The sequence below is a fragment of the Bubalus kerabau genome, chromosome 21, assembly GCF_029407905.1.
Source record: "Bubalus kerabau isolate K-KA32 ecotype Philippines breed swamp buffalo chromosome 21, PCC_UOA_SB_1v2, whole genome shotgun sequence".
In the NCBI taxonomy this organism is placed as follows: domain Eukaryota; kingdom Metazoa; phylum Chordata; class Mammalia; order Artiodactyla; family Bovidae; genus Bubalus; species Bubalus kerabau.
Window position 1 is genome coordinate 33,611,744 of NC_073644.1, and position 26,890 is coordinate 33,638,633.

Consider the following 26,890-nt stretch of genomic DNA (forward strand, 5'->3'; position numbering starts at 1 on the left):
ATCCCAGTACTGAGCACACCCCATGCAGCTACTTGATGACAAGTTTGTCACCTGTCAAGGATATAGTTCACCTCTGTGTACCCATCACCTTGCTTGGGGACAAGGACATGTGATAAAATAAAAGCAGGTATTACTATTCCTGGGTCAGGAAGATGCCCTGGAGAAGGAAATGGCAACCCACTCCAGTATTCTTGCCTAGAAAATTCCATGGACAGAGGAGCCTGGAGGGCTACAGTCCATGGGGTCGTGAAGAGTTGGACACAACTGAGTAACTAAACAAAAAAAACAATAAATTACTATCCTTGAACTATTTGATATTTGTTTTCAAGAAGGAAAAGAAACTGAAAGAAAAGACAGAAAGTGAAAGAAATAGAGTTGATACAGACAAGAATGAAAGCCCTCCCACTGCACTGGGTTCACCCAGAGCCCTCTCCACACTGGTTCCAGCCATGTGCCTCCCATTTGTCTCATCTACACAGGAAGCTTCAGGGACAGAGCATGTGTCTCCTTTATCCTAGAATCCTACTGTATGAGATGTAGTGCCTGGTACACAGTAGGCACCAAATAAATGTCTGCTGGATGTTTGGCAAAACCAGTGAATGCAAGAAATCCATAGACAGGAGCAGCAACTACATGTTGAGAGAAAATGGTGGAATGCATTGGAGTGTATCCAGCCTACAACCAAGACACGTGTACACTTGGAAGCAAGAGCCACAGCTAAGACAGTTGCTGTTAAGTATTTTGCCAGACAGCTCAAGCAAATGCCCAGATGTCAGGCTCTCAGGCTCCCAAGGCCAAGTTCATGGCCAAAGGGGACATCCTACTAACTTGATAAATGATTCAAACCTCTGTCCCTCTGGGCACCAGTTGTCTGTTTTGCTACTGACCATTTATTGGCATTATTCTTCTCTGTAAAATGAGGTGCCTGTTAAAGGCTCCCAAACATCCCTTGGCCTGCTCATGTGTATAATTCCACCCCCTCAACAGCTCTGCAAAGGGGATATTCTGTAGCTAAATTTATTTATTTATGGCTGTGCTGGGTCTTCATTGCCGTGTGTAGGCTACTCTCTAGTTGCGGTGCATGAGCTTCTCATTGCAGTGGCGTCTCTTGTTGCTGAGCAACAGGCTCTAGGGTGTGTGGGCTTCAGTAGTTGTGGCACACGGGCTTAGCTGCCGCAGAGCATGTGGGATCTTCCTGGGCCTGGTATCAAACCCATGTCTCAGATTGGCAGGCAGATTCTTAACCATTGGGCCACCAGGGAAGTCTTCCATAGCTAAATATTGAATGAACAGTGACCACTACAAAACCTTAGAAAAGTATTTTAGACCATAAGATCTATTTATGAGTGGAAAATTCATCAGGGAAAACAGGATTGCAATGGTACTTGTTTTTAGAGTCATACTATCAGTGCAACATACCTAGTTCATTCATATAGTAGATCTGAAATGCTGTACTATTATTGCTACCAATGCCACTACTACAAATGCTTTTATTATCAAGGTGTCCATTTAGATCATGGAGAAGGCAATGGCAGCCCACTCCAGTACTCTTGCCTGGAAAATCCCATGGACGCAGGGGCCTGGTGGGCTGCAGTCCATGGGGTCGCTAAGAGTCGGACACAACTGAGCAACTTCACTTTCACTTTCCACTTTCATGCATTGGAGAAGGCAATGGCAACCCACTCCAGTACTCTTGCCTGGGGAATCCCAGGGACTGTGGAGCCTGGTGGGCTGCCGTCTATGGGGTCACACAGAGTTGGAAATGACTGAAGTGACTTAGCAGCAGCAGCAGCAGCCATTTAGATCAAAGGCATTCTGATGCAAATCAAAATGGAAATTTAAAATATAAAAGAGGTGGGAGAATTTGGTTAGAAATGGGATAGATTTTAATAATCTCTTCTGAGAGGGTGAGACCAGATAGAGTGACTCTCCAAGCCAAGTGTTGGCCCCTGTAACTGGAAGCAGGGTGATGTTTCTCTTGGGCAGACAATCCTTCCAACTTCTCTCCAATCCTCCATGGCACTCACCCCTTTGAATGCAGTTCCTGTACGCAGTAAGGTAATTTGTCCATTGCTTTAATAAGTTTAGGCCCGGTTCTCACGTTCATCTGGATCTGAAACTGACTCAGTTATTGCTAGGTTGCATAAGAAGGTAATTTTTAAAAATACTACCTGTGTTTCTAGACAATTGTGCATCATTAAATTCATTCTAGTACTGTGTCCTCAGGCAAACTAATCTCTAAAGGGTTTCAGTTTATCATCCTGAAATCTGACTGCAAGGCTAAGGCTCAGTACGTCTTTAAAATCCTAAGCTGGGATCTTATCTGACCCACAGGGGTGTGCAGTTTTAAGCAAACCTGCATGCATGCGTGCTAAGTTGCTTCAGTTGTGTCCGACTCTTCGTGACCCCGTGGACTGAAACCCATCAGGCTCCTCTGTCCATGGGATTCTCCAGGCAAGAATACTGGAGTAGGTTGCCATGCCCTTCTCCAGGGGATCTTCCTGACCCAGGGATTGAACCTGTGTCCTGCATTGGCAAGCAGGTTCTCTACCACAAGTGCCGCCTGGGAAGCCCCCTAAGCAAACTTAATATTCAGGAAAGTCCTGTTTTGCCAAAGATCAATGAAGGCAGTGATAGGTAGAACAATGCTTCTGAAACTTGTATCACATACATACAAATCCCCTGGGCATCTTGTTAAAATGCAGATTCTGACTGAGCAGCTCAGGGGTGGGGCCAAGGTCCCGCATCTAACAAGCTCCTGGGGAGGCCTGTGCCGCAGGTCCCGGGACCACAGCTTGAGTGGCAAGTGTATAGCATGCCCGCTAGGCTAAAGCCTTCCTGTAAACAACACTGCCAATGGCACTTCCTCACGCTCTTGTCTTGCGTCATAACTGTGACACAGCTTTCTGACCCAGGGACCACCCCTGACCCCAGAGCAACCATCTATAGGCTGGCCAGTCACCTGCGGGATAGTTTAGCACAAAATCATTATCCAAAAGGTATGAATGTCCAAAAGGAAGAGCATTTATTTAATCCACCCACATGCTTCCTCTGTCTTGGGTGGTTTGAATGTGACACCCAGATGCACGCGGGTGCAGGGAGGACACATTTGCAGGGAACAGAGAGCAAGACAGCAGCAGAAAGTCAGCAGGAGAGGCAGGGACCGGGATTCCAGAGAAAGGGATGCCGCAGTCGAGGGGACAGGACGACAGGACGGCTAGAGTGCTGTATGCTGAGGACTTTTCATTCTCCCAGAAGCCTGGCCACAGGTGTGTGGTATTCTGGAGTTTCCCATAAGCTTTGATTAAAGCCCATGAACGCACACGCCTTGAACATTTCTCTGTACCTTGTGACCCTAGAAGTGATCCTGCCCTTTGAATCAATCCTTTACTTCATCTAGGTGGTTACTGGAGTAAACAGCCCTGAGGCATCTTAGTTAGCGTCACTTAAGCCCATGTTTCTCACACAAACAGAAAGTACCACTTCAGTTCATCTCACCGGAGCCAGATGACCACTTCTACCAAAAAGCCACGGCAGGGGCTTCCCTGGCGGTCCAGTGGTTAAGCATCTGATTGCGGTGCGGGGGAGCATCCTGGTAAGATCTGGTAAGATTTTACATGCCACAGGGCAGCCAAGCCTGCGAGCCACAACTACTGACTCCATACATCCTAGAACCCACGCTCGACACCAAGAGAAGCCACCGCAATGTGGTGTCTGCACATCGAAACTAGGGAGTGACTGCCACTTGCTGCAACTGGAGAAAGCCTGTACAGCAACGAGGACCTAACCAAAAAAATAAAAATAAAGAAAATAGACTGATGCTTGAGGGCGGCAACAAGTTTCATGGTCTCAAAGCCAGCCCTGTCTTGTTCAACACACTTCTGGGCAGACAGAATGAACACAGAAGGCACGCTGATGCAACGTGTAGGTGACACAAGGCTGAACAGGATAATGGGTTGCACAGTGGATTGAGCTTGAACTCAAATGTCCTCGCTGAGTGACAATCAAAATCTGAATGATCAGGACCGGCTAGAACAGGCCCAAACTAACCACACAAGGCAAGCAGAGCAGAGTAAGGTTCTTTGCAGGTTGGTAGAGGCAACTGGCAGCCAGGTGCTTCTCCACCTGCAGTGCGGACGGGACACACCTGGGGTTCTCTCTAAAAGGCAGGTTCTGACTCAGCAGGTTTGCAGTGGGGGCTCAAAAGCTTTTCTGACAAGTTGCTAGGTGAAGAGGGTGCTGCTGGACCACTGGCTACTCTCGGAGTGCTAAGTCACTTCAGTCGTGTCCGACTCTTTGTGCCCCCATGGGCTGTAGCCCACCAGGCTCCTCTGTCCATGGAATTCTCCAGGTAAGAATACTGGAGCCGGGATACCCTTCTTCATGATGCCCTTCTTCCTGACCTGGGGATGAATAGAGAGGCTGAAAAAGCCCTGAGCGGTTTGTCAACCATACGTTCACACGACCACAGTCAGATTTCACACAAATGAATGGCCCTACTATCCTCGGATGCCCCAGCCCCTTCTGCTGTATTGCATTTAGGACAGAAAACCACGTTTTAATGTGGCCTTTAGTGGAGTAGAATGTGACCAAGAGAACAAATAAAATTCTGAGAAATCTAGAATCTACGTGGTGAGAATGGAAGAACTGGGACGCTTCAGCTGACAGAAGGGAACACCACGTGCAGGATATGATATAGTAGCTATCGCTAGATATTTAAAATGCTGTGAAGAGCTCCAGAGCATTAGAAAAACAGACTGAAACATGACACAACCAGGCTCCTCTGTCCATGGGATTATCCAGGCAAGAATACTGGAGTGGGTTACCATGCCCTCCTCCAGGGGATCTTCCCCACCCAGGGGCTGAATCTGCGTCTCTTACGTCTCCTGCATTGACAGGCTGGTTCTTTACCACTAGCTCCACCTGGGAAAGCCCATATTACATATATAGTTATTAGCAATTAACTGCTATGATAGTTACATCATGTTAGTGATTTACACATTAGATGTTTATTTCTCAGTTGTGTATAGTCTAAAATGGATGTTCTTGGGACTTCCTTGGTGGTCCAACGGTTAAGACTCTGAGCTTCCAATACAGGGGGCAGGGGTTCAATCCCTGGTCAGGGAACTAAGATCTGACATTCCTCATGGTGCGGCCAAGTGAATAAATAAATAAATGGGTATCTTTGATTAGTAATCAGCTTTGCTCCAATTGGCAAATTCAGTGACCACTGCTCCTTCCATGTGGTGGCTCTGCCAACATCATGAGCCTTGCAGGGTCTTCACAGAAAGGAAAAGAGCAAGCAGGTCACACACAGCAGGCTGTCAGGAGCCAGCTCTGACAGGGGACACATCACTTCTGCCTGCACATGACTGGCCAGACCTCAGAAACAAGGTCGCATTCAGTGACAGGGAGACTCAGAAACGTGGTTAAGCCCAGGAAGAAACGGACGTGGTCAACAGCCAGCTACTCCCAGCTGCTTTCTCTCCTAAGGCTGCTCTGAGGGGGATGGTTTAGACAGCGCAGAGAGAATGCTGAGTTTGGTCTAGTCCCTGTTAGTCGTCGCTCAACAAACTGCTGTTATCACTTAACTTTGGAGAGCAAATGTAGTTCCCAAATATTAAATTATAGGGAGACAGATTTCAGATCAAACCAAGACAAAAGAGAAGGAAATGGCAACCCACTCCAGTGTTCTTGTCTGGAGAATCCCAGGGATGGAGGAGCCTGTTGGGCTGCCGTCTCTGGGGTCGCACAGAGTTGGACACGACTGAAGTGACTTAGCAGCAGCAGCAAGACAAAACAAAGAAATAATAGTTCAATTATGGATTCTGTGATGACAGTAAGGTTCCCATCACTGGAGCTATTCAAGTAGAGGACCTTGGCTTCAGGGAGGCCAAATGAAGTTCCTTTATTCATTGAATATTGGACCAGCTAACCTTTGAATAGCCTCAGAAATATCAAGAACCTTGGGCTGCAAATAAGTGGTTTGATTCTAAGCGGATTTGCACACAAATGTGGTAAATGGGACCACATCAACATCCTTGTTTTATGGACTCTCATCTTTGTAACCTAGCCTGCTCCTCAGCAATGGATGTCACTCAGTAGCCTTGAAACAAATGAGACGAGATAAGAGGATGCAACACCCTACCCTGTTGCTTGACTTGATATCTTTTCTTCTTATCTCATGCCTGTGTCTGCATCTATTAAAAAGATGGATTAAAATTTCATCCTTGGAACCTGAGATTTGAATCCTCCCTTGAGATAACTGCAGACTATGTCATGAAAACAAGTTTGAGAATCTGCTAGATGATTGATCTTACATTAACATTTCAGGCAGATCCTGCTGGTTTCTGACCTTTACAGATTACAGGTGATAAATTTTTCTGTGGGGTTCTACCTAGAATATATGCAGACTTCTTCTAAGGGCCTTTCCCCCAAACCCGTACCAACTGTTTTGCCTAGTTATTCAGTAAATCCATAAGAAGTAGACAGAGGCTGGCCTTTGAAAGCTGCAGAAGGCAAAGCACATTCTTTAACAAGTTAAACAAGGCATGCCTGTAATCTCTTGAAGTTCTTGCAGAGGGGGCCCAAGTTCACGTTTATAAAAAAAAAAAAAATGTCTAATACTTGACACCTGTTAGAATCTGCACTTCCACATGAAATAAACTTATGATTTGCTCACAGTGTGGAGAATTTACTTAAGGACAGTCAACATGTACATAACATGCAAAACCTCAAAAGGCTTCAGAAGACAGTCACTTGAAGATACTTCTGTAAACAGCAGGATGGCAGTCTACACCACATCAAAGACATGTTGCTCAGAACAGAGTCACCTACTAGAAACTTCTGAGCCTAAAGAGGAGAGACGTAGGGAGAAGAGGAAGACAAGGGTCTTGACAGACCACCAGATTCTAAGTTAACTGTTCCAGGAGACACAAAATCAACCAACCCCTTTTCATTTTAATAACCATGATGTTTTTTCATTACTCTTCAAGTCAGAGGCAGAAAATAAAGTATCAGGAATATAAATCATACACAGTATTCATCCTACTCCCTGTAGTAGGGTGAATAGTGTCTCCCCTGCCAAATCCATGTCCGCTAGGAACCCTGGAATGGGACCTGATCTAGAAATAGGGTTTTTGTCTCCGGTGGAGCACATGTTACACGGCAGCCTGGATGGGAGGCGAGTCTGGGGGAGAATGGATACATGTGTATGCATGGCCGAGTCCCTTTGCTGTTCACCTGAAACTGTCACAACATTGTTAACTGGCTATACCCCAATACAAAATTAAGTTAAAAAAACCCACAAAACAGAAACAGGGTCTTTGCAGATGTTAGCTGAGGGTCAAGATGAGATCAGACCGGACTACAGTGGGCTCTGAATTCCATGCCTGGTGTCCTTATAAGAAGAGGCGAGGACACAGAGAAGACTGGTGAAGAGGGAAGCACACTCGAGTTCTGCTGCCACAGCCAAGGCCAGCAAAAACCACCGGAGTCAGACGGGCAAAGGTTCTCCAAGAGCCTCTGGAGGGAGTGTGGGATGCCGTGGGACCTTGATTTCAGACTTCTGGCTCCCAGAACTGTGAGAGAATTTAACTGTTTTTAGCCACCCAGTTGTGGCAATTCGTTATGGCAGCCGTGGGAGCCTCATCCAGCTCAGGAGAGATCAAGAAGGGCACTTGAATGGTTCTTTGGTTGGGGTCTGTCCAGTACCACACCCAACTTACACTTCTTGATAACACCAGAAGACACGGAGAAGACAAGATGCACCATTTACTCAATTGCTGTCCTCGGCATTAACAGCAACCACTGTCTACTCTGACAGGAATTAACACTCCCAGGAAGCACCCTGTGAGATACTCGTATCTCCATCTGAAAGTTAAAAGGTTCCTTGGAGACTGCCTGGCACAACTTCACACCTCTATTCGGGGAAATAAAAACCTAAGACAGGCTTCCCAGGTGGTGCAGTGGTAAAGAATCTGTCTGCCAACGCAGGAGAGGCAAGGGTCACGGGTTTGATTCCTGGGTCAGAAAGATCCCCTGGAGAAGGTAAACGGGAACCCACTCCAGTATTCTTGCCTGGAGAATTCCATGGACAGAGGAGCCTGGCGGGCTACCGTCCATGGAGTCACAAAGAATCAGACATGACTGAACATGCATGCACACGCATAAACCTAAGTCAGGAGATTTCAAGAAATCAACCAGCAAATCTTTACCTTCCTCTCATCTTCAGGTAAAGCCTCCATTAAAATTACAAACCATAAAGTTATGAGTCCTACAGTCTAAATCTCATAGGTAACATTTCCACACTAGCTTTGATTCTGCTCAGTAGTTTATATATAGAATTTTGGCAATTCTTCTCCCACATTACCTTCTCACATAGAGGCCCAATGCAAATAACGAGACACCTCTCTTCAGGGAATATATGCTACTTCACATTATTAGTGTGTTTATGTATCTTGAGTCCGTATCTCTGACTAGAGAACCCCTTGAGGACATGGACTCTTGTCTTATGCATCTTTGTTCCCCATGCTTAGTCCCTCAGTCGTGTCCGACTCTCTGCGACCACATGGACTGTAGCCTGCCAGCCTCCTCTGTCCAAGTGGATTCTCCAGGCAAGAATACTGAAGTAGGTTGCCATGCCTCCTCCAGGGGATCTTCCCAACCCATGGACTGAACCCAGGTCTCCCACATTGCAGGCAGACTCTTAACTGTCTGAGCCACCAGGAAAGCCCTTGTTCCCCACAGTGCAGAATATTTTTACAAGTTTGCCAAATGAATATTTCGGGATCAAGCAATTCTTCAGGGATCACTCCCGGGAACCCAAATTTAGATCATCCCTATTAAGATCTACTTATTACCTTTAAATGAAGAACATCAATCTTACAAAAAAAGAGGTTGAAGCGACCCTCAATTCAGGTTAACTTGCAATCCTAGTGTTCATGGTGGGAGGGTCCTGTCAGTGAAACTTTGTAACTGGCACACTCAATTCTTAGCTTAGGTTATTTTTTCCCCTTTCCTTCTCCCTACCTCCTACTAGAGGAAACCTCTACTCCCCTTGCTGATTTCTTCATGATGTGTGTTTATTAGAGGAACATTGTTGACACACTCAGATATGACTGGATTCTCCTACTGAGAAAAGAAAATTCACTAAACAGTAAGAAAATCTGAGACTAAAATCCCTCAAGGAAAATTTCAGTGTAGTTTTCTCAAAGATTTGCAGCAAGATTTTTCTAGGATTCCCGGGCTGGGACACAGTATAAACTGAGTAAGAATAATGAGATTGTGAAAATGGCAATGGATAGATCAGTATGCTCCCATACATAAATAAAGGAGGAATTCACAACTACATGCTTATATGTATACAGACTATGTCTGGTGAGGGATATATGAAACTGGAAAAAGTGGGTGAACCCAGGGAGGGGAGCACAGCACCTCTGCAGTCTGTTAGCAGGAGAATTACTTTGGCATGCTCTGTTATAGTTTGATTGTTCACAATATCTGTAATAGTTTCAATTAAAAAATTTAAAATAACAGCACGGCTTCATTACTACTTCCAACCCTGCTGCTGCTGCTGCTGCTAAGTCCCTTCAGTCGTGTCCAACTCTGTGTGACCCCATAGACGGCAGCCCACCAGGCTCTCCCGTCCCTGGGATTCTCCAGGCAAGAACACTGGAGTGGGTTGCCATTTCCTTCTCCAATGCATGGAAGTGAAAAGTGAAAGTGAAGTCGCTTAGTTGTGTCCGACCCTCAGTGACCCCATGGACTGCAGCCTACCAGGCTCCTCCGTCCATGGGATTTTCCAGGCAGGAGTACTGGAGTGGGGTGCCTTTGCCTTCTCCTACAAGAAAGTTAATTGGCAATGCCATGGTCATAAGAATTACTCTGCTTATTAGATGTAAACTGTGCCTAAATGTTTAAAAAAAAAAAAAAGCTGTTTCACTGCAGCAAGGCATATGAAAGTATCTGAAAAGCTAATAACATTCAAAACAAAAATTGGCTACCAGGTCATATATAAACATAGGCTATATTATAGTTTTATTTCCTGTAGAATCACTGACTCCTGTTAACATTAAAGTTTCACACTTAGTTGGTTCATTGTACAAGGAGGTATGAAGTCCAACTCAATCATCCTGAGACCTTGGTTCCTTATTTTTCTAAAGAATATGCCCTAATACTGCTTGTGGGTTTTTGTTTTTTGCTGTAACATGACATAACTAGTATAAATGGTTTTAATTCTAAATAAAGTTCTGCCAACATTCTAATGAAACAAAATTTACCTCAAAGCAGATTTCAAGAAATACAGGCTTTAATTTTTATTCAACATAATTTTGGAAATTCTAGCCACAGAATCACAAAAGAAAAAGAAATAAAAGGAATCTAGACTAAAAAGGAAGAAGTAAAACTGTCAGTGTTTGTAGATGATACGTTACCAAAAAGATGCTATCAGAAAACTAGAGCTCACCAATGACTTCGATAAATTTGTAGGATGCAAAATTAATATACAGAAATCGGTTGCATTTCTATACACTAACAATGAACTATCAGAAATTAAGGAACAAGCTCATTGACCACTGTATAAAAAATGATAAAACACCTAGGCATAAACCTACCTAAGAAGGTAAGAGACCTGTACTTGGGAATCTATAAGACACTGATGAAAGAAACTGAAGATGACACCAACAAATGGGAAGATATACTATGTTCTTGAATTGGAAGAATTAATATTGTTAAAATGACCATACTATTCAAGGCACTGAATCTACAGATTCAATGCAACCCCTATCAAAATACCTATGGCATTTTTTACAACTGCAAATCATTTTAAAATTTGTAAGGGAACACAAAAAAATCCCAAATAGCTACAACAATCTTGAGAAAAAATAACAAGAGCTGGAGGAATCATATTCCTTGACTTCAGACTATACTACAAAGCTGCAATAATCAAAACAGTATGGTCCTGGCACAAAAACAGACACACAGATCAATAGAACAGGAAATAAACACACACACGATGGTCAATTAATTTATGAAAAAGGCAGCAAGAATATACAATGGAGAAAAGGCAGTCTCTTTAATAAACGGTGTTGGGAAAACCAGACAGCTACTTGTAAAAGAATGAAATTAGAAATTCTCTAACACCATTTACAAAGATAAACTTCAAAATGGATTAAAGACCTAAATGTAAGACTGAATACTACAAAACTCCTAGAGGAAAACACAGAATACCCTTTGACATAAATTGCAGCAATATTTTTTGGATCCGCCTCCTAAAGCAAAGGAAACAAAAGCAAAAATAAAACAAATGGAACCTAATTAAATTTAAAAGCTTTTGCCCAGCAAAGGAAACCATCAATAAAATAAAAGGACAACCTGCTGAATGGGAGAAAATACTTGCAAATGATATGACCAATAAGGGCTTAATATCCAACATATATGAACAACTCATATAACTCAACATCAAAAAACAGCAGAAACAACAAAAAACCCAATTAAATAATGGGCAGAAGAACATTTTTCCAAAGAGGAAATGCAGATGGCCAACAGGCATATGAAAACATGCTCAACATCACTAGTCATCAGGGCAATGCAAACTAAAACCACAATGAGATATCACTTCACACCTGTCAGAATGGGTATCACCCAAAAAAACAAAACAATCACCCAACCCACAAGTAACAAATGTTGGTGAGGATATGAAGAAAAGGGAACCCTCATACACTGTTAGTGGGAATGTAAATTGGTGCAGCCAACTGGAAAAATGAAGGTTTCTCAAAAAGCTAAAACTAGAGCTACCATATGACCCTGCAATTCCACTCTTGGGTATAGATTAAAAAAAAAAACAAACCCAAAATGCTAATTTAAAAAGATACATGCACCCCAATGTTCATAGCAGCATTATTTATAATTGCCAAGGTATGGAAGGAACCAAAATGTCCATCAACAGATGAATGAATAGAGATGTGGTGTGCATATATGTATATACACACAATGGAGTACTACTTAGCCATAAAAAAGAATGAAAATTTGCATTTGCAGTAACATGGATGGGAGGGCATTAAGCTAAGTGAAGTAAGTCAGAGAAAGACAAATACCATATGATATTACTTACAAATGGAAATCTAACTACTGAATAAAAACAAAAAAGCAGCAGCCTCATAGATATAGACAGCAAACTAGTGGTTACCAGTAGAGAGAGGGAAGGGGAGAAAGGGTTATTATAGGATTACATGAAATCATAAGTGTGAAACTTCTGAAAATTGTAAAACACTAAAAAACTATAGAATTGAAACTTCCAATTAAAAAAAGACAAAAACAAATATAGGCTTTGAAAGAATGTTAAATTCACCTTTTTAAAGAGAAGAATCTTATAGATATCCGTGAAGAGATAATTTAAAAGGTCCATCAGTCATATTAAAATTAAACGAATAAAATGGTGAATTTTATATGTAAAACATGTCCCAATAAAATTGCTTAAACACAGTAAATAGATGGAGAATTTCTGGCACTTTGCTCTTTTAGTTTTCATCACGCAAAGTAAATATATTATGAAGGCAGACAGCCTCAAACGTCAGTGCTTAAAGGGATCAGGCAAGGGATTGTGAGCTTGTGCCCTCACATCTAAAGTAGACGGCCAGTGGTTTGACTCCAGAAGGTCGTCACACAAATGCGTACAACTAATGACTCCAGATCATCTAATTTTTCAAAAGAACTGGAAATATACTTTTGTGAATTAAAATATTGGCAGCAACATGTGAGTCACAGAGAATTCACTTAAGAGATCAAATTGGCACCAGGGCCACCATTCTGCAAACTGAATGGAGGAATACCTTGGGTCCACTGTGTTTGTCCTTTTGTGTGTAAGATCTACTCCATGACCCAAAGTTTAAAATGTATAATAAATATAAATTTGGAAAAAGGAATAGCTTTGTAAGAAAACTCTGATGAGTCAAGAAAAGCCTTTGTAATGAATATGCGTAGCTTTCATTGTGAGTCAAATACCATGCAAATTTACAACTATGTCAAAGAAAGTGGTACAGGAGCTTGGATCTGAAGTGAGGTTCTAGAATGCTCATTCTCCAGAGTAACAATCCGAGCCAAGAAAGATTCACTGCCCAGCCCCCAGCTTCATGGGTGGACTTCCAGAGATGTTGCCCAAGTCAGTGATTGTGCAACGTTATTCTTATAATAAAATAATTATTTTAATGAAGTATTTGCAATAATTTTAAACATCTGATCAAGAAGATTATACACAAATATGGGAGTGTGCTGCACTTTACCAAAAAATAAAGCTAAGCATTTAAATATACAAAAACAACTTTAGGTACAGATCTCTTCTTAAAGGACTTTTTTTAAACATATACATAATTTATAGCATTTTTACATAATAACTTGCTGAAACAGAAAATGTGGCCAATTTAAAACTTACTACAGTACAGAATATGGCCATAACAGTCCCAGAGGGAAGAACAGGATGAAGAATAACATACTTGAGGTTGTTTTTTTCCCCCCCCGAACTCTTTTTCTAAGAAGCACAGCTTCCCCCCCCCCCCCCCCCCCCCCCCCGCTTTTTAAAAAACCTTCTTTGGAGGATTTACTCACTCCTTCTGTATGTGATTCTAACTACAGTTATTATTTTTTCACCAGCTACATGCCAAAAAAGTCGAATTAAAAAAAAAAAATAGAGGGTTTGCTTTGAAAAAATGTCAGCCTCCTCTTCAGAGGAGTATACATGTAACATGCTTCTCATATGCAGAGCCAAGATCTCCAAGAGTAAGATGCTGACATTACTTTTTGTGTACAGAACCCAAAATGGAATCCATTGTTAAAAATTTCTAATCATTGATTAGGATTTTTTTTTTAATGCAACAAGATGCTTAAAACTTAGGCTAAAAGAGTTTATAAAACTATCCTTCTTGAGATTTGAAGCAATACACAAAACAAAGAATAACTTTCTCTTGAAATACTGTAATTTGAAAATGTTTGACACATTTTCCTTTTTGGTTGGGCTGTGATTTTTGTTTTTTCCCTGTCAACAAAACATGTACTGGCTGCTTTGGAGTTCCAATTTGATCTGCCTCCTCTTAGGTGTATAAAGCATATTTCCTGTTACGAGTCCATTTGCATTTTCCCTCCATCAGTTTGGAGGCAGTACCCCATCATTCCTTCGTAAACTATCTTTTCCAATTTTCAATGAGGTATACCAGTAGCTTCAATGTATAGCATCCTTCCCTGACAAGGATGTCCCCTTGGTATCAGAGCAGCACATAGTGACATGAACCAGGGAACCTCGGGCACAAACTATCACCATTTGTCAATGTTTTGACATCAATGGGTCTCAGCTGACCAAAATCACCACTGGGCCTTTCCCGGTGGCTTGTCACCTTCAACCACAGAAGGTGACTGTCATAGTTAGCTTAGCAACTTCTGATTCCAGCCCAGAAAACCTAACGCTTTGAGTCAGGTTCCATGTAGGATGAAATACATACAGTTTTCTGGTAAGTAAAGACTCCTCCTCTTGTCCCCCTGCGTCTCAGTGCAGGATGTAACAGGGGGAGACACCTTACCTGTTAACAAGTGAAGCAGGCAGTAACAAACAAAGCCTTGCTGTAATTAAACATGTACGAAGGCAGAGGCCTACTACGGTCTAAACCGTATGTCACAACCAATTTTCAGGAGACAAAGCTGAATCCTAGTCACTAAGAACCTCATGGGATATATAAGCACGATTTAGTAAAAGTTTATAACTGTAAACAATGGTCTCCCCTACTGGTGATTATTTTCTAGAAACTGAAATGTGCAACAACGCTCTCGACGTCTTCTTTGGCAGTAAGTAGCAAGGGTCTGGATGACGGGGCTGTGGTCACTTCAGGAGGGCCAGGTATAGAGCTCGGGAATACTTCATATCCCTCTCCTGCTCCATACAGAAGATCAGGTCCCTGAGGCAGATTCTCGTGATTCTTGGACGAACCAGCTGCTTGCTGGCTGTCAGACTGGATGTCCCAGAAGCAAACAGGTTGTCTTTTAAACCCTAAACAAAATAAAGGGAGAAGCAAGTATAAAGTAAGCCATCTTTCAAAGAGAAATCTGTCAGCTCAGCAAGAGGCTGCTCTCCTCTGACTCCTGAGTTCAGTGCTGGAGGTTACATCACGATGGAGCTCAACCTGGTCCTCCAGCAGTGCAGGCTGTCGGGGGAGCCCGTGGCCGGCACACCTGCTTCACGCCCTCACTCTCTCTTACCTGGACCACAGCCAGAGCCTCTTAACTGACTTCTCCACTGCACTCCATTCTTTGCCCACACAGCAGGGCTGACCGTTCTCTTTCAAGGTCTTACAAAAACTTTTGGGAGTGCTGGATGTGGTCGTAACTCCACTGTGGCGATGATGTCACTGGCGTGTATTTGTGGAAGAAACTTTCAGATTACACACTTTAAATGTGTGCCATCTTTTGTATGTCAATTATAAAAGTAAAAGCCTCACGTGACTCAGATCCCACCACTCCATGGTTTACAAACCTTCAAGGTCCCTCTCTGTCCGGAGTAGCTATCTTGAGCACGTGGTATATATACTCTGAGAGCTACACTTCTGCACAGGATCTCATCTTTCCAACAATGCTGTGGCTAGTTACCTGGGCGCTGTCCCCACTAAGTAAATGAGGAACCTGAGCTTGGATAGGTTGACACAACCTGTTTAAGGTCAGACAGCAACACTGAGCAAAGACTCAATCCTTAACTTGGTCTGAAGTGAATGCTCTTGGTCTGTTCTATGTTGTGCTGCTGCTTAGTCACTTAGTTGTGTCCAATTCTGTGACCTCACGGACTCTGATCTCCCAGGCTCTTCTGTCCATGGGACTTCCCAGGCAAGAATATTGGAGTGGGTTGCCAATTCCTTCTCCAGGGGATCTTCCCACACCAGTGACTGAACCTGCATCTCCTGCCTTGGCAGGTAGATTCACTGTGTCACCTGGGATGCCATATCAGGTACAAACTCATTACCTGCTTCCCTTTAGCCTTACTTCTCACTGCCAAGATCAGCAAAAGGCCGTTCCAGCCCAATCTACTTATCCTTTAAGACTCACTTCAAATGGGTCTACTTGCCTTCTCCTTTCCTGCAAGAATTCTCTCTGTGGCAACTGCTTTACACTGTAATTTGTACATGCGATACACACTAGATTGTAAGCTTTCTGAGGACAGGGACTATTATTTTTATGTCATCTAGGGCTTAGCCAAGTACACAGGACAACACAGATCATCAGCAATACTTTCTCAATTGAATGTACTGATTTAAAACAGAACAATCTCCAGTGTGAGTTCTAAATGTCATTCAAAATAGAATGAAATCCAGTATTTCTGTATTAAGATATTAAATTCTCTTATCAGTATGTCTAAACATCACTATTTAAAAAAAGACTGGAAGAAGAAATAAAAATATAGAATACTCAGAATATTTGGCAGAAATGAATCTTTTATTCTCTCATTCTTTATTTATTTTTACTATACTTTGTTTCAAAACCATCTCAACTGGAATAGCAACTCTCCTTTCCCTCCTCAGAAGACTTTCTTCTAAAGGAAAGCTATATACCTAACATGGGAAGTGAATCTGATGGTTCCATTACTATATTTTTATAACCATCAAATTTTAATTACTACCTCTTTCTGGTTTTGTTTTTTCTTCTTTGTTTTATTTTGATGGAAGGTGAGGAAATTCCCTTGAAGGTCTCTAAAACACTATGGTCAAAGCAAGTCAACTTAATTCCATACATGTTCACAGAATGACTGGGAACATTTTATTTCACAAATAAACTTTCCTTCAAAGATACTATTCCCTTTTGAAGGCATATGATATCACAATCACATTTCTACACTCATTAGGTTAAACTTATTCAGAAGCATTCATGAAACAAGTTTTGGAAAGTCCTGATTTTAAAAAAAGAACAAAAAGATTACTCTTGGCTACACAATTGCTTGGTTACTTCTCCTGGAGACCCTCTATGGTGTAGAGCCTGTCTCTCATCACCTTTGCAGGTGTCTTGGTACAAATCTGTACAAATACGAGTGCCAGCCTCTGTAGCTCTGACTAAGCATGACAGTCAAGCACCAGCACATCACTCTTCCCTGCTTTTAGAGCACTGCTACTTAGAGGCCGTGTAACAAACATGAAATCTTAACTCTTGTAAATTATCACCGTCAAAATATTCTGGTAAGATTTTTACAGAATGGGCCCACCAACTCAGCTTTGAAATGCTGGATAAAAGTTCACATTAGGATGAAAGTTAATGAAACACATGACTGAGTGGCAATTTTGTTGTATATAGGAGTCATGTGTTTAAAACTACAGCACATTTAACTAGAAGCATTTTTAATAGCCAAAGATTAGACATGCTGAAGCTGAATCTATATGTTTACAAATGTTTCCTACCAAGAATTCACCAAAAATCACCCATGCAGTGTTTGACATGAAATTTAAATGGTTAGATGGATACACTAAGTCTTGGCAATTTCATTTCTATGTAAATATCCAGAAATATATCATGTCTTTTGATAAAAAGACATGTATGAGAATGTGTGCAGTACCATTCATAATGGCCCTAAACTAGAAACAATCCAAATGCCCATGAAAAACAGAATAAACTCTGGACTATGCACACAAATGAAATACTACACAGCAGGAATAAACAGATTAACATGGACAAGTCACAAAAATGTTCAATGAAAGGGTCTAGGTGCAAAGGAATACACATGGTTTGATTCCATTTCTAGATTTAAAAACAGGCAAAGCTGTAGAAGTCAGGATAACGATTCTCTTTAAGGGAGAAGAATGGTAACCAGAAAAGGGGACAGGAAAGGTTTGCTAGGATTCTGGTGATGTTCTCTTCCTTGACCCGAGGACCGTCTGCATGGGTATGTTCATGCTGTGAAAATTCAGTAAGCTAACTTATGATCTGTGTACTTTTCTGCATTGATGGTATACTTCAATAAAAGAATTTAAATTGCTACCCAAAGTCTTGTGTACTTAATAAATAAAAAGGGAAGTGAAGAGGAAAAAGAGGACAGAAAATAAGGCAAAACTATTAAATAGAAAAAAAAATGAAGGAAAACTAATCATCTGGGTAAGGAACAAAGGGGTCGCAGTTCATGTTGGTCACGTGAGCAGCCTGAAGGATCCCCGGGAAAGAGCCACATTGCGGCTGCCAGCACAGGGTTGAAAAGGAGGTCATTTCAACAGGATGCCGCAAAAGGCCTGAGGCAATGTTATAAATGAAACAAACCCCAAGGGACATGCAGTAACCCAACAGAAATGTCTTTTATAATTCACAACTCTATGAAGGTGACAGTATTCTCTTCTCCCAAACCAGTGGCTGGCTTGGAAAGCCAGTCTTTCTTGAACTTAGATACAAATATATAGCAATTTTATTCTTAGGCTGATGATGTGGGAAAATCACAGTCTGACTTGTCAGCTTCCCACTGACCTGGCCAAGAATAGTCAACTACCTCTTAATTATCCACGGTAAGGAGGGTGGAACCCAGAGCTGTAAAAACTCAAAATCTGCCCTCACCATCAGTTTTCATTTTCTTCTTTCTCACCAAGTCCTTTTGCCCAAAGTTGTCTAGGACTGATTTCTGGTTATGCTATTCAGTCAATGCCAAAGAACACAAATGTAGTTAGGAGACAAGAAGTTGTAAGAAGGGAAAAAAAAAAACCTCTTGGGACAATGTACTATTTGTTTCTGAAATAGAAGGTTTTCCCAATCGACTTTCTACATCAAGATACTCCTTAATTTGTATTCTTCATTTAAATGAAAAGAGGAGAAAAGAGAAGATGAAATTCAATGAAGATGAAAGAAATAATTCACTTACTAAGTGTACAACAGATGTTTTCAGAAGCATAACCAAACCTAAATGTAAGCATTCTTTAAAACTGCCAGGTCAATTAAGTTAGCCTTCATTCAGTTCAGTTCAGTCGCTCAGTCTTGTCCGACTCTTTGCGACCCCATGAATCGCAGCACACCAGGCCTCCCTGTCCATCACCAACTCCCGGAGTTCACTCAAACTCATGTGCATCGAGCGGTGATGCCATCCAGCCATCTCATCCTCTGTCGTCCCCTTCTCCTCCTGTCTCCAATCCCTCCCAGCAACAGGGTCTTTTCCAGTGAGTCAACTCTTCACATGAGGTGGCCAAAGTATTGGAGTCTCAGCCTCAGCATCAGTCCTTCCAATGAATATCCTTCATTAAGTTGTTCAATTATATCAGTAAACAAAGTTTCATATTTTTAGAAGAACTTTTTTGATCTAATAAGGAACACTTGAACAGTCAGTTATCAATAATTAAAAATAACCAATTATGCATATTTCTCAATACAGCAGGTAGGTGCTGTGAGGTAAAACTTTTAAAAAGGGTCTCTACCTATGTTTTCCTAAATTATGTTACTGCTATACTAGCAAATTCTAGCCCATGTACTAATTCAAGTCATCTGGGGGACTTCCCAGGTGGTCTAGTGGTTAAGAATCCATCTGCCAATGCAGGGGACATGGTTTTGATCCCTGGTCTAGGAAGATCCCACATGCTGTGGAGCAACTAAGTCTACATGCCACAACTACTGAGCCTGTGCACCCCTACAGTCCGTGCTCTGCAACAAGAGAAGCCACTGCCTATATGCAGCAATGAAGACTCAGCAGAGTCAAAAATAAATTAATAAATAAATGAAAAAATTAAAATACAGAGGAGAATTGAATGGTGGTGCATCTAGGTTGTCTCCTCCACAGTAACCTCAGAAAAATTACTTAACTTCTCTGTGCTTTAGTTTCCTAATCTGCAAAACAGGAATAGTAACTGAGATTATAAGACTGGCCTAAGGATTAAATAGGAACAATGCCTGGCATACAGTATATTCTCCATAAATGTCATTTGTCAGTTGGGAGGCACTGTTTGTAAATTGGAAACAGTGTAACCCTAGTTCCAAGATCTTTCTTGCACCCCCTAGTTAAATCTAATTACACGTTCCTGCCTAAGTCCTATTCTTGTAAGTCCTGGTTAAAGAAATATTGATAATTTGTCCTGCCACCCCAACTGTGTCCCTCTTTGTGAAAATTTTAAATTTAAGTTGAGCTTTGAATGCTTAAAGCTACAAAGGAAACTAATGGGTATTACAGACATACAGCAAGTGGATGAAGGATGTGCCCTGGGACAGGAAGGTTTTCATGGGCTCCTCACATCAAATAGTGGAGGAGTGGCAGTGCTGCCTTAGAGAACCAACCAGGCGTCTCAGCACTATCTCCGCGAGCCAACGTCCATTCCTTCCATTCTAGTCTCTGAATCGTAAGATCAAGAAAAACACAAACATGTCCTTGAATCTTAACAGTTAACCAGGAACAAAAGCTGGACATTTTTACCTCTAGAAGGCAAAGAGCCATTATATTTCTCAGACTCTCTTGATCTTATTCTAACCCCATGTCACCATGGCAGCTCTTAAGGGATGACTCTAGTCTTAAACTTTAAGGAAAAATAAGAACCAGATATAGGGAACAGCGAGTGGAAAGCAGATCTGGCTCCAGAACAAAAACCAAACATCTTCTAAGTCTTGGAACCAAGGATAGATAAAAGTGTCCTGGATGCCTGGTTTTCGTGTAACAAGAACACTGAAAGTCTATACCAGAAGGCCTGAGCTTCCAGGCCTGAAGGGCAAAACGGAGCAGAAGTTACGGATACTGAGCCGCGTTGTTGCCTGCCCTCTGCTGGTCAACAAGCAGAACTCTTGAAGTAATAGATATTCATCTCTATTATCTTTATTTCAGAACATGGACAACCCTGCATGTTAATTTCCACCCTAGAATTTTGTCATCTCTAAGTTTCTGTGTTTCAGCAGTCTTTTACAGAAGTAATATGTCTAAATGGACTGATGTGACATGTAATCCTGGGTTCTGAATTCTAATTCTGGGCTTCCATTGTGGCTCAGCTGGTAAAGCTGAATTCTAATTCTAGTTGTGCAATTATGAGAGCTATAATGACAATACTGGTTGTCCTGTGCTAATAACCACTCTCATCTTTATCTCCGAAAGAACACCTTCTTAAATTCTAGACCTCATTGTTCAACTTCCTAATAGCAAGAATACTGGAGTATGTTGCCATTTCCTCCTCAAGGGGATCTTCCCAACCCAGGGATCAAACCTGTGTTTCCTGCATTGGCAGGTGGATTCTTTACCAGAGGCTGGGGAAGACAGCTGTAAGTCATTACTTCTCCTGTTTTCCTCTTCTCTTTCTCACTTAAAGGAGTGGTAAAACCATTCACCTCCAATGCCTAAGCCAGAAAACTGGGTGTCACCCTCAAGCCTACCTTCTATATCCCAATTATAATTTCTTATTAGTTCTACCTCATTAATAGTGTCCAAATAATCCACATCTTTCTACATTTTCACTTCCCTGCCTGAGATTACTTCATCAGCCTTCTAAGCAATCTTCCTATTTTCAGTAATAACAGTGTTCACACTGCAGCGAGAATGATCTTTCTCAAATAAGTAATCTGGTAATACCGTTTTCCTATTTAAAGCACTCCAGTGGCTAAAAATCTTCTCTAGGACCAAGTCCAAGTATCTAACCATGACACAGTCAACCATGAGCATGCCAAAGCTTCTCTCCACATTTTCATCTCTCATTTCCTTTTTACTACTCAAACTATTGATCATGCCATAGCATGTGTTTTCCAGTTTGTTCGAGAGAGTTACTTCTCTCCTCCTGGGATTCCTTCTCCAATCTCTGTCCTACCCTTGTATCACAGCACCTGACTAAGTTCTTCAAGACTCAACTCAGGTAACGTGTTTTTCCAGTGTTACAAACACACTTAGCCCTGGCTGAGATGAGGGGCATCTCCCGGGGACTTCAGTGCTCTCTACTTTACCATCACATGTGTTCAATGCAACACAACTACCTAATAACTTGCCCACTCACTGGAAAGGAAGGATTTTGGACTTGTGAATATTTTATATATATATATGGCACTTAGCTGCTATCCAATCAACATGTACACTTCTGCACAAAGTATGACTCAATAATATCAGTTATGTGAATGACCAGAACAGTGAAAATGAGCCATACTATGGGCTTTTAAATCAAGATCCTGCTGCTATTCTTACCTTTAAGCCAAATAAATCTGGGAGAAGACCTGAAAGGTAAAGTCTTTTGATGACTTGTTCTCCTACATTATTCATCCCCACAAAGCTGCCACCAGACGGTATTTACTCAAAAGGCTATTTTCTGTCACTTGCTCCAAACAGTCAGCAAGTCTTCAACCCACCAAGTAATACAACACACAAGAACAGCAAGCAACCAAATAAATGTCAATTCTGAAAAGCGGTAACTTACTGCAAGCTGAAAAGCCTGTATCAGTAGGATTTTCCTCTTCATACTCTGGTTAATTTCTTTAACCTTTAATTAAGACACTTACAAAGTCCTCCAAAAACTCAAGTAAACTATGTCCAGAAACAAATTCTATCTATTATTCTATGAGAATTTCTTTAAAGGATTGCCAGTAAAAGATTTTTCTTTCAGAGCTAGCTTTAATTTTACCCTTTCAGGATTGTAAATGTTTAAAAAAAAAAAAAAGCTACAGTATCTGTAAGGATTGCTGTGCCTCAAAAGCAAAGATAGGTTTACCGGTATATTTAAATGTATTAATAGTAGCTTTGTTTAATTGAAACTCTGGTAATTCTAGAGTTGACTAATTGCATACAGACTGACAGAAAATGATACTAGAAAGAAATGAATTTACAGGGAAAATGAAAGAGCACTAGAAATGATAAATGTTAAAAAGCTGTTTTTATTTTCATAAGTTCTTTAAGCGATATATGACCAAGTAATAAAAATGTACTATGGAGATTAAAACATACAGAAGTGAAACAGGTGAAGACAAATAACACAAAGGAGGGGAGGGATTTATATAATGGAATTCTACAGTTAAAAGGTTTTTACATGGTATGTGAAGTGGCATTAATTCAAGATTGAGTGTAAGCAGTTAACAATACATACTGTACCTTTAGACAAATCTGTATAGCAACCATTAAAAAAAAAAAAGAGGTATACTTAAAAAGTTAAAAGAGGATATAGAATGGTATACTAAAACACTACCTGATTAACTCAAAAGATGAAAAGAATGGAGATAAACAATAACAGCAACAAAAACAAGGACAAACAAATTAGCAATATGGTAGACTCAAATCAGCAGTGGCCACAGGACTGGAAAAGGTCAGTTTTCATTCCAATCCCAAAGAAAGGCAATGCCAAAGAATGCTCAAACTACCGCACAATTGCACTCATCTCACACGCTAGTAAAGTAATGCTCAAAATTCTCCAAGCCAGGCTTCAGCAAAATGTGAACCGTGAACTTCCTGATGTTCAAGCTGGTTTTAGAAAAGGCAGAGGAACCAGAGATCAAATTGCCAACATCTGCTGGATCATGGAAAAAGCAAGAGAGTTCCAGAAAAACATCTATTTCTGCTTTCTTGACTATGCCAAAGCCTTTGACTGTGTGGATCACAATAAACTGGAAAATTCTGAAAGAGATGGGAATACCAGACCACCTGACCTGCCTCTTGAGAAATCTGTATGCAGGTCAGGAAGCAACAGTTAGAACTGGACATGGAACAACAGACTGGTTCCAAATAGGAAAAGGAGTACGTCAAGGCTGTATATTGTCACCCTGCTTATTTAACTTATATGCAGAGTACATCATGAGAAACGCTGGACTGGAAGAAACACAAGCTGGAATCAAGATTGCCAGGAGAAATATCAATAATCTCAGATATGCAGATGACACCACCCTTATGGCAGAAAGTGAAGAGGAACTAAAAAGGCTCTTGATGAAAGTGAAAGAGGAGAGTGAAAAAGTTGGCTTAAAGCTCAACATTCAGAGAAGGAAGATCATGGCATCCGGTCCCATCACTTCATGGGAAATAGATGGGGAAACAGTGGAAACAGTGTCAGACTTTATTTTTCTGGGCTCCAAAATCACTGCAGATGGTGACTGCAGCCTTGAAATTAAAAGACGCTCACTCCTTGGAAGGAAAGTTATAACCAACCTAGATAGCATATTCAAAAGCAGAGACATTACTTTGCCAACAAAGGTCCGTCTAGTCAAGGCTATGGTTTTTCCTGTGGTCATGTATGGATGTGAGAGCTGGACTGTAAAGAAGGCTGAGCGCTGAAGAATTGATGCTTTTGAACTGTGGTGTTGGAGAAGACTCTTGAGAGTCCTTGGACTGCAAGGAGATCCAACCAGTCCCTTCTTTGGAAGGAATGATGCTAGAGCTGAAACTCCAGTACTTTGGCCACCTCATGCCAAGAGTTGACTCATTGGAAAAGACTCTGATGCTGGGAGGGATTGGGGGCAGGAGGAGAAGGGGACGACAGAGGATGAGATGGCTGGATGGCATCACTGACTCGATGGACATGAGTCTCAGTGAACTCCAGGAGTTGGTGATGGAGAGGGAGGCCTGGCGTGCTGCGATTCATGGGGTTGCAAACAGTTGGACATGACTGAGCTACTGAACTGAGACTCAAATCCAATCACAGTAATAACTGCATTAAATGTAAATGAACTCAATTGTCCAAATAAATTTTCATACTGGATACAAATTCAAAACTCAATTACACGCTACTTTAGGCGGCACTAGTGATAAAGAACCCTGCTGCCAATGCAGGAGAGGAAGAGATGCAGGTTTGATCCCTGGGAAGATCCCCTGGAGGAGGGCACAGCAACCCACTCAAGCATTCTTGCCTGGAGAACCCCATGGACAGAGGACATGACTGAAAGGTCTACAGGGAGGCAAAGAGTCCACGACTGAAGTGACTTAGCCCTAGCCATGAGAAACCAGCTTTAAATAAAGACACAGATAGGTTGGAAGTAAAAGAACAGAGAAATGATAAATCATGAAAATACTAAGCATAAGAAGTCCTGGTGTGATATATGAATTTATCTCAACTAAAAATACAAACAAAAAAAATTTTTTTTAATAAATAAAAATACAAACAAGTGGCACAGTCTGATAAGTCAAACAAACAAGTTGTAGTAAACATTTCAGTAACAACTTATATTTACTGTTTTCAAAACTGTCCACAATTCTTAGTAAAAATTGCATAAATAGAAATTCAAGAACATACTCTAATTAGGTACTGCTGCAATACTTAAGGCAGATACACTGTTTTCCACGAAAACCTTGGTTTTAACTGACAATATTAATTGAAAATCTGAATATTTTATTTAGGAATATTTCACAGAGAAATTTACGGTTATTTTAACTAAGTAAATACTTGTATTACTGTTTTCTCTTTTCTTTATTCTTGTGTTTTTATGTCATTTTCTCTCCTTTACTATCATTTAAAGGGGATTTGGGAAGGATGAAAGATAAACCCATAATGTGCAATTCAACTTATTTCACAGGCAGTCCCTGAAGATAGCTGACAAAGAGTCAGCCTTTGAATCTCTGGAAAATTTTAAAGATCCAACTAAAAGTCAGATTTATGTTTAAGTCATTTATGAAAAAGAGGCAGATTTGTTAATGAAAGTGTGAACAAAATTAAATGTGAAAAAATATACCTCAAAGCATAAAAAGCTTCTTTATCTAAAATGATACATGCTCTCAATTCTAATGTATCTACATGATATTTATAGAAACAAATCTGTTAAATTATCTAATTCTGTTTGTCCCCTAGTAGATTTTAAACTGCTGTGTTCCCCGAATCATTTCATGCTTAATATTTCAATTCTAATTCACTTACACCCTCAAATCATGAAAACTAGTAAATATGGTAAACAAAATAACATCTATGTAAGACTGATCATTCAAATACCCTGAAGAATTCAACTCGGTTGTCTGTTTCAAAATACACCCATTTCTAAGGTATGAAAAAAATTGTCCATAAATAATTTTTAATGCTTAAATAAAATATTAAAAACCCAAGTATTCTCCTTATAGGCTATCTTAGAGGTTGTTCACACTCCTGCACCATGTTCCATACATAAACAGAACCTCAACCTTTGAAGAGGGCAGAGAGAAGTGGCATAGATACAATAAATGAAAAGTTGTAGAAACTGGAACATTTTGAAATGTCTGATCACATCTGTTACTAACAAAGGGATGGGAAAATAGGCATTCACGCAGTGGTGGAAACTGGCATAAACTTCTTGGAAATTAACATGGAAATACCTATTAAAACTTAAGATGTGAATATCCTTTGACCCAGAAGTCCCACTTCTAGAAATCAAGTCTGCAAAATAAATGGGTACATGATGACAGAGAATGCTATTTATAATAAACAAATGAAAATATTTTAAATGTCTATCAGTGGATAACAGAATTATGGCACAAAAGTATATAACCAGCACAGGAAAATGTCCATATACGCTGTTTCACAAGTTGTAAAATAGTACTTTTAGGATGATCCCATTATAGTGGTTAAGAGTACAGACAAACATCACATTTTTTGATATGTATCTGGGGTTCTCCACTTACTAACTGTGGAACTCTGGAAAAGTCATCTTCCTTATACCTGAATTTTTTCATTTAGAGAAAATAATAGTAGAGGAGTTAACAAAAACTAACAAAGATAATACATTCTAAGTGCTTGATAAAGGTTATGACCAATCTAGACAGCATATTCAAAAGCAGAGACATTACTTTGCCAACGAAGGTCTGTCTAGTCAAGGCTATGGTTTTTCCTGTGGTCATGGATGTGAGAGTTGGACTGTGAAGAAGGCTGAGCGCCAAAGAATTGATGCTTTTGAACTGTGGTGTTGGAGAAGACTCTTGAGAGTCCCTTGGACTGCAAGGAGATCCAACCTGTCCATTGTGAAGGAGATCAGCCCTGGGATTTCTTTGGAAGGAATGATGCTAAAGCTGAAA

General features: G+C 40.9%; 1 protein-coding gene across 2 annotated transcripts in view; it reads right to left on the reverse strand.

The window, feature by feature from the left end:
- The window catches only part of TAF4B (TATA-box binding protein associated factor 4b), a 158,137-nt gene that overhangs the window by 40,952 nt on the left and 90,295 nt on the right, over positions 1-26,890 (reverse strand). Inside the window, exon 15 of one of the 2 annotated variants that reach the window (XM_055559633.1) lies at positions 13,823-15,031. The exons of the other annotated variant lie outside the window; for it this stretch is intronic. Coding sequence (XP_055415608.1) covers positions 14,864-15,031 — 168 coding nt within the window. The 3' untranslated portion in view covers positions 13,823-14,863. Of the gene's footprint in view, positions 1-13,822; positions 15,032-26,890 lie in introns of those variants that run through there. 2 annotated transcript variants of the gene reach the window in all.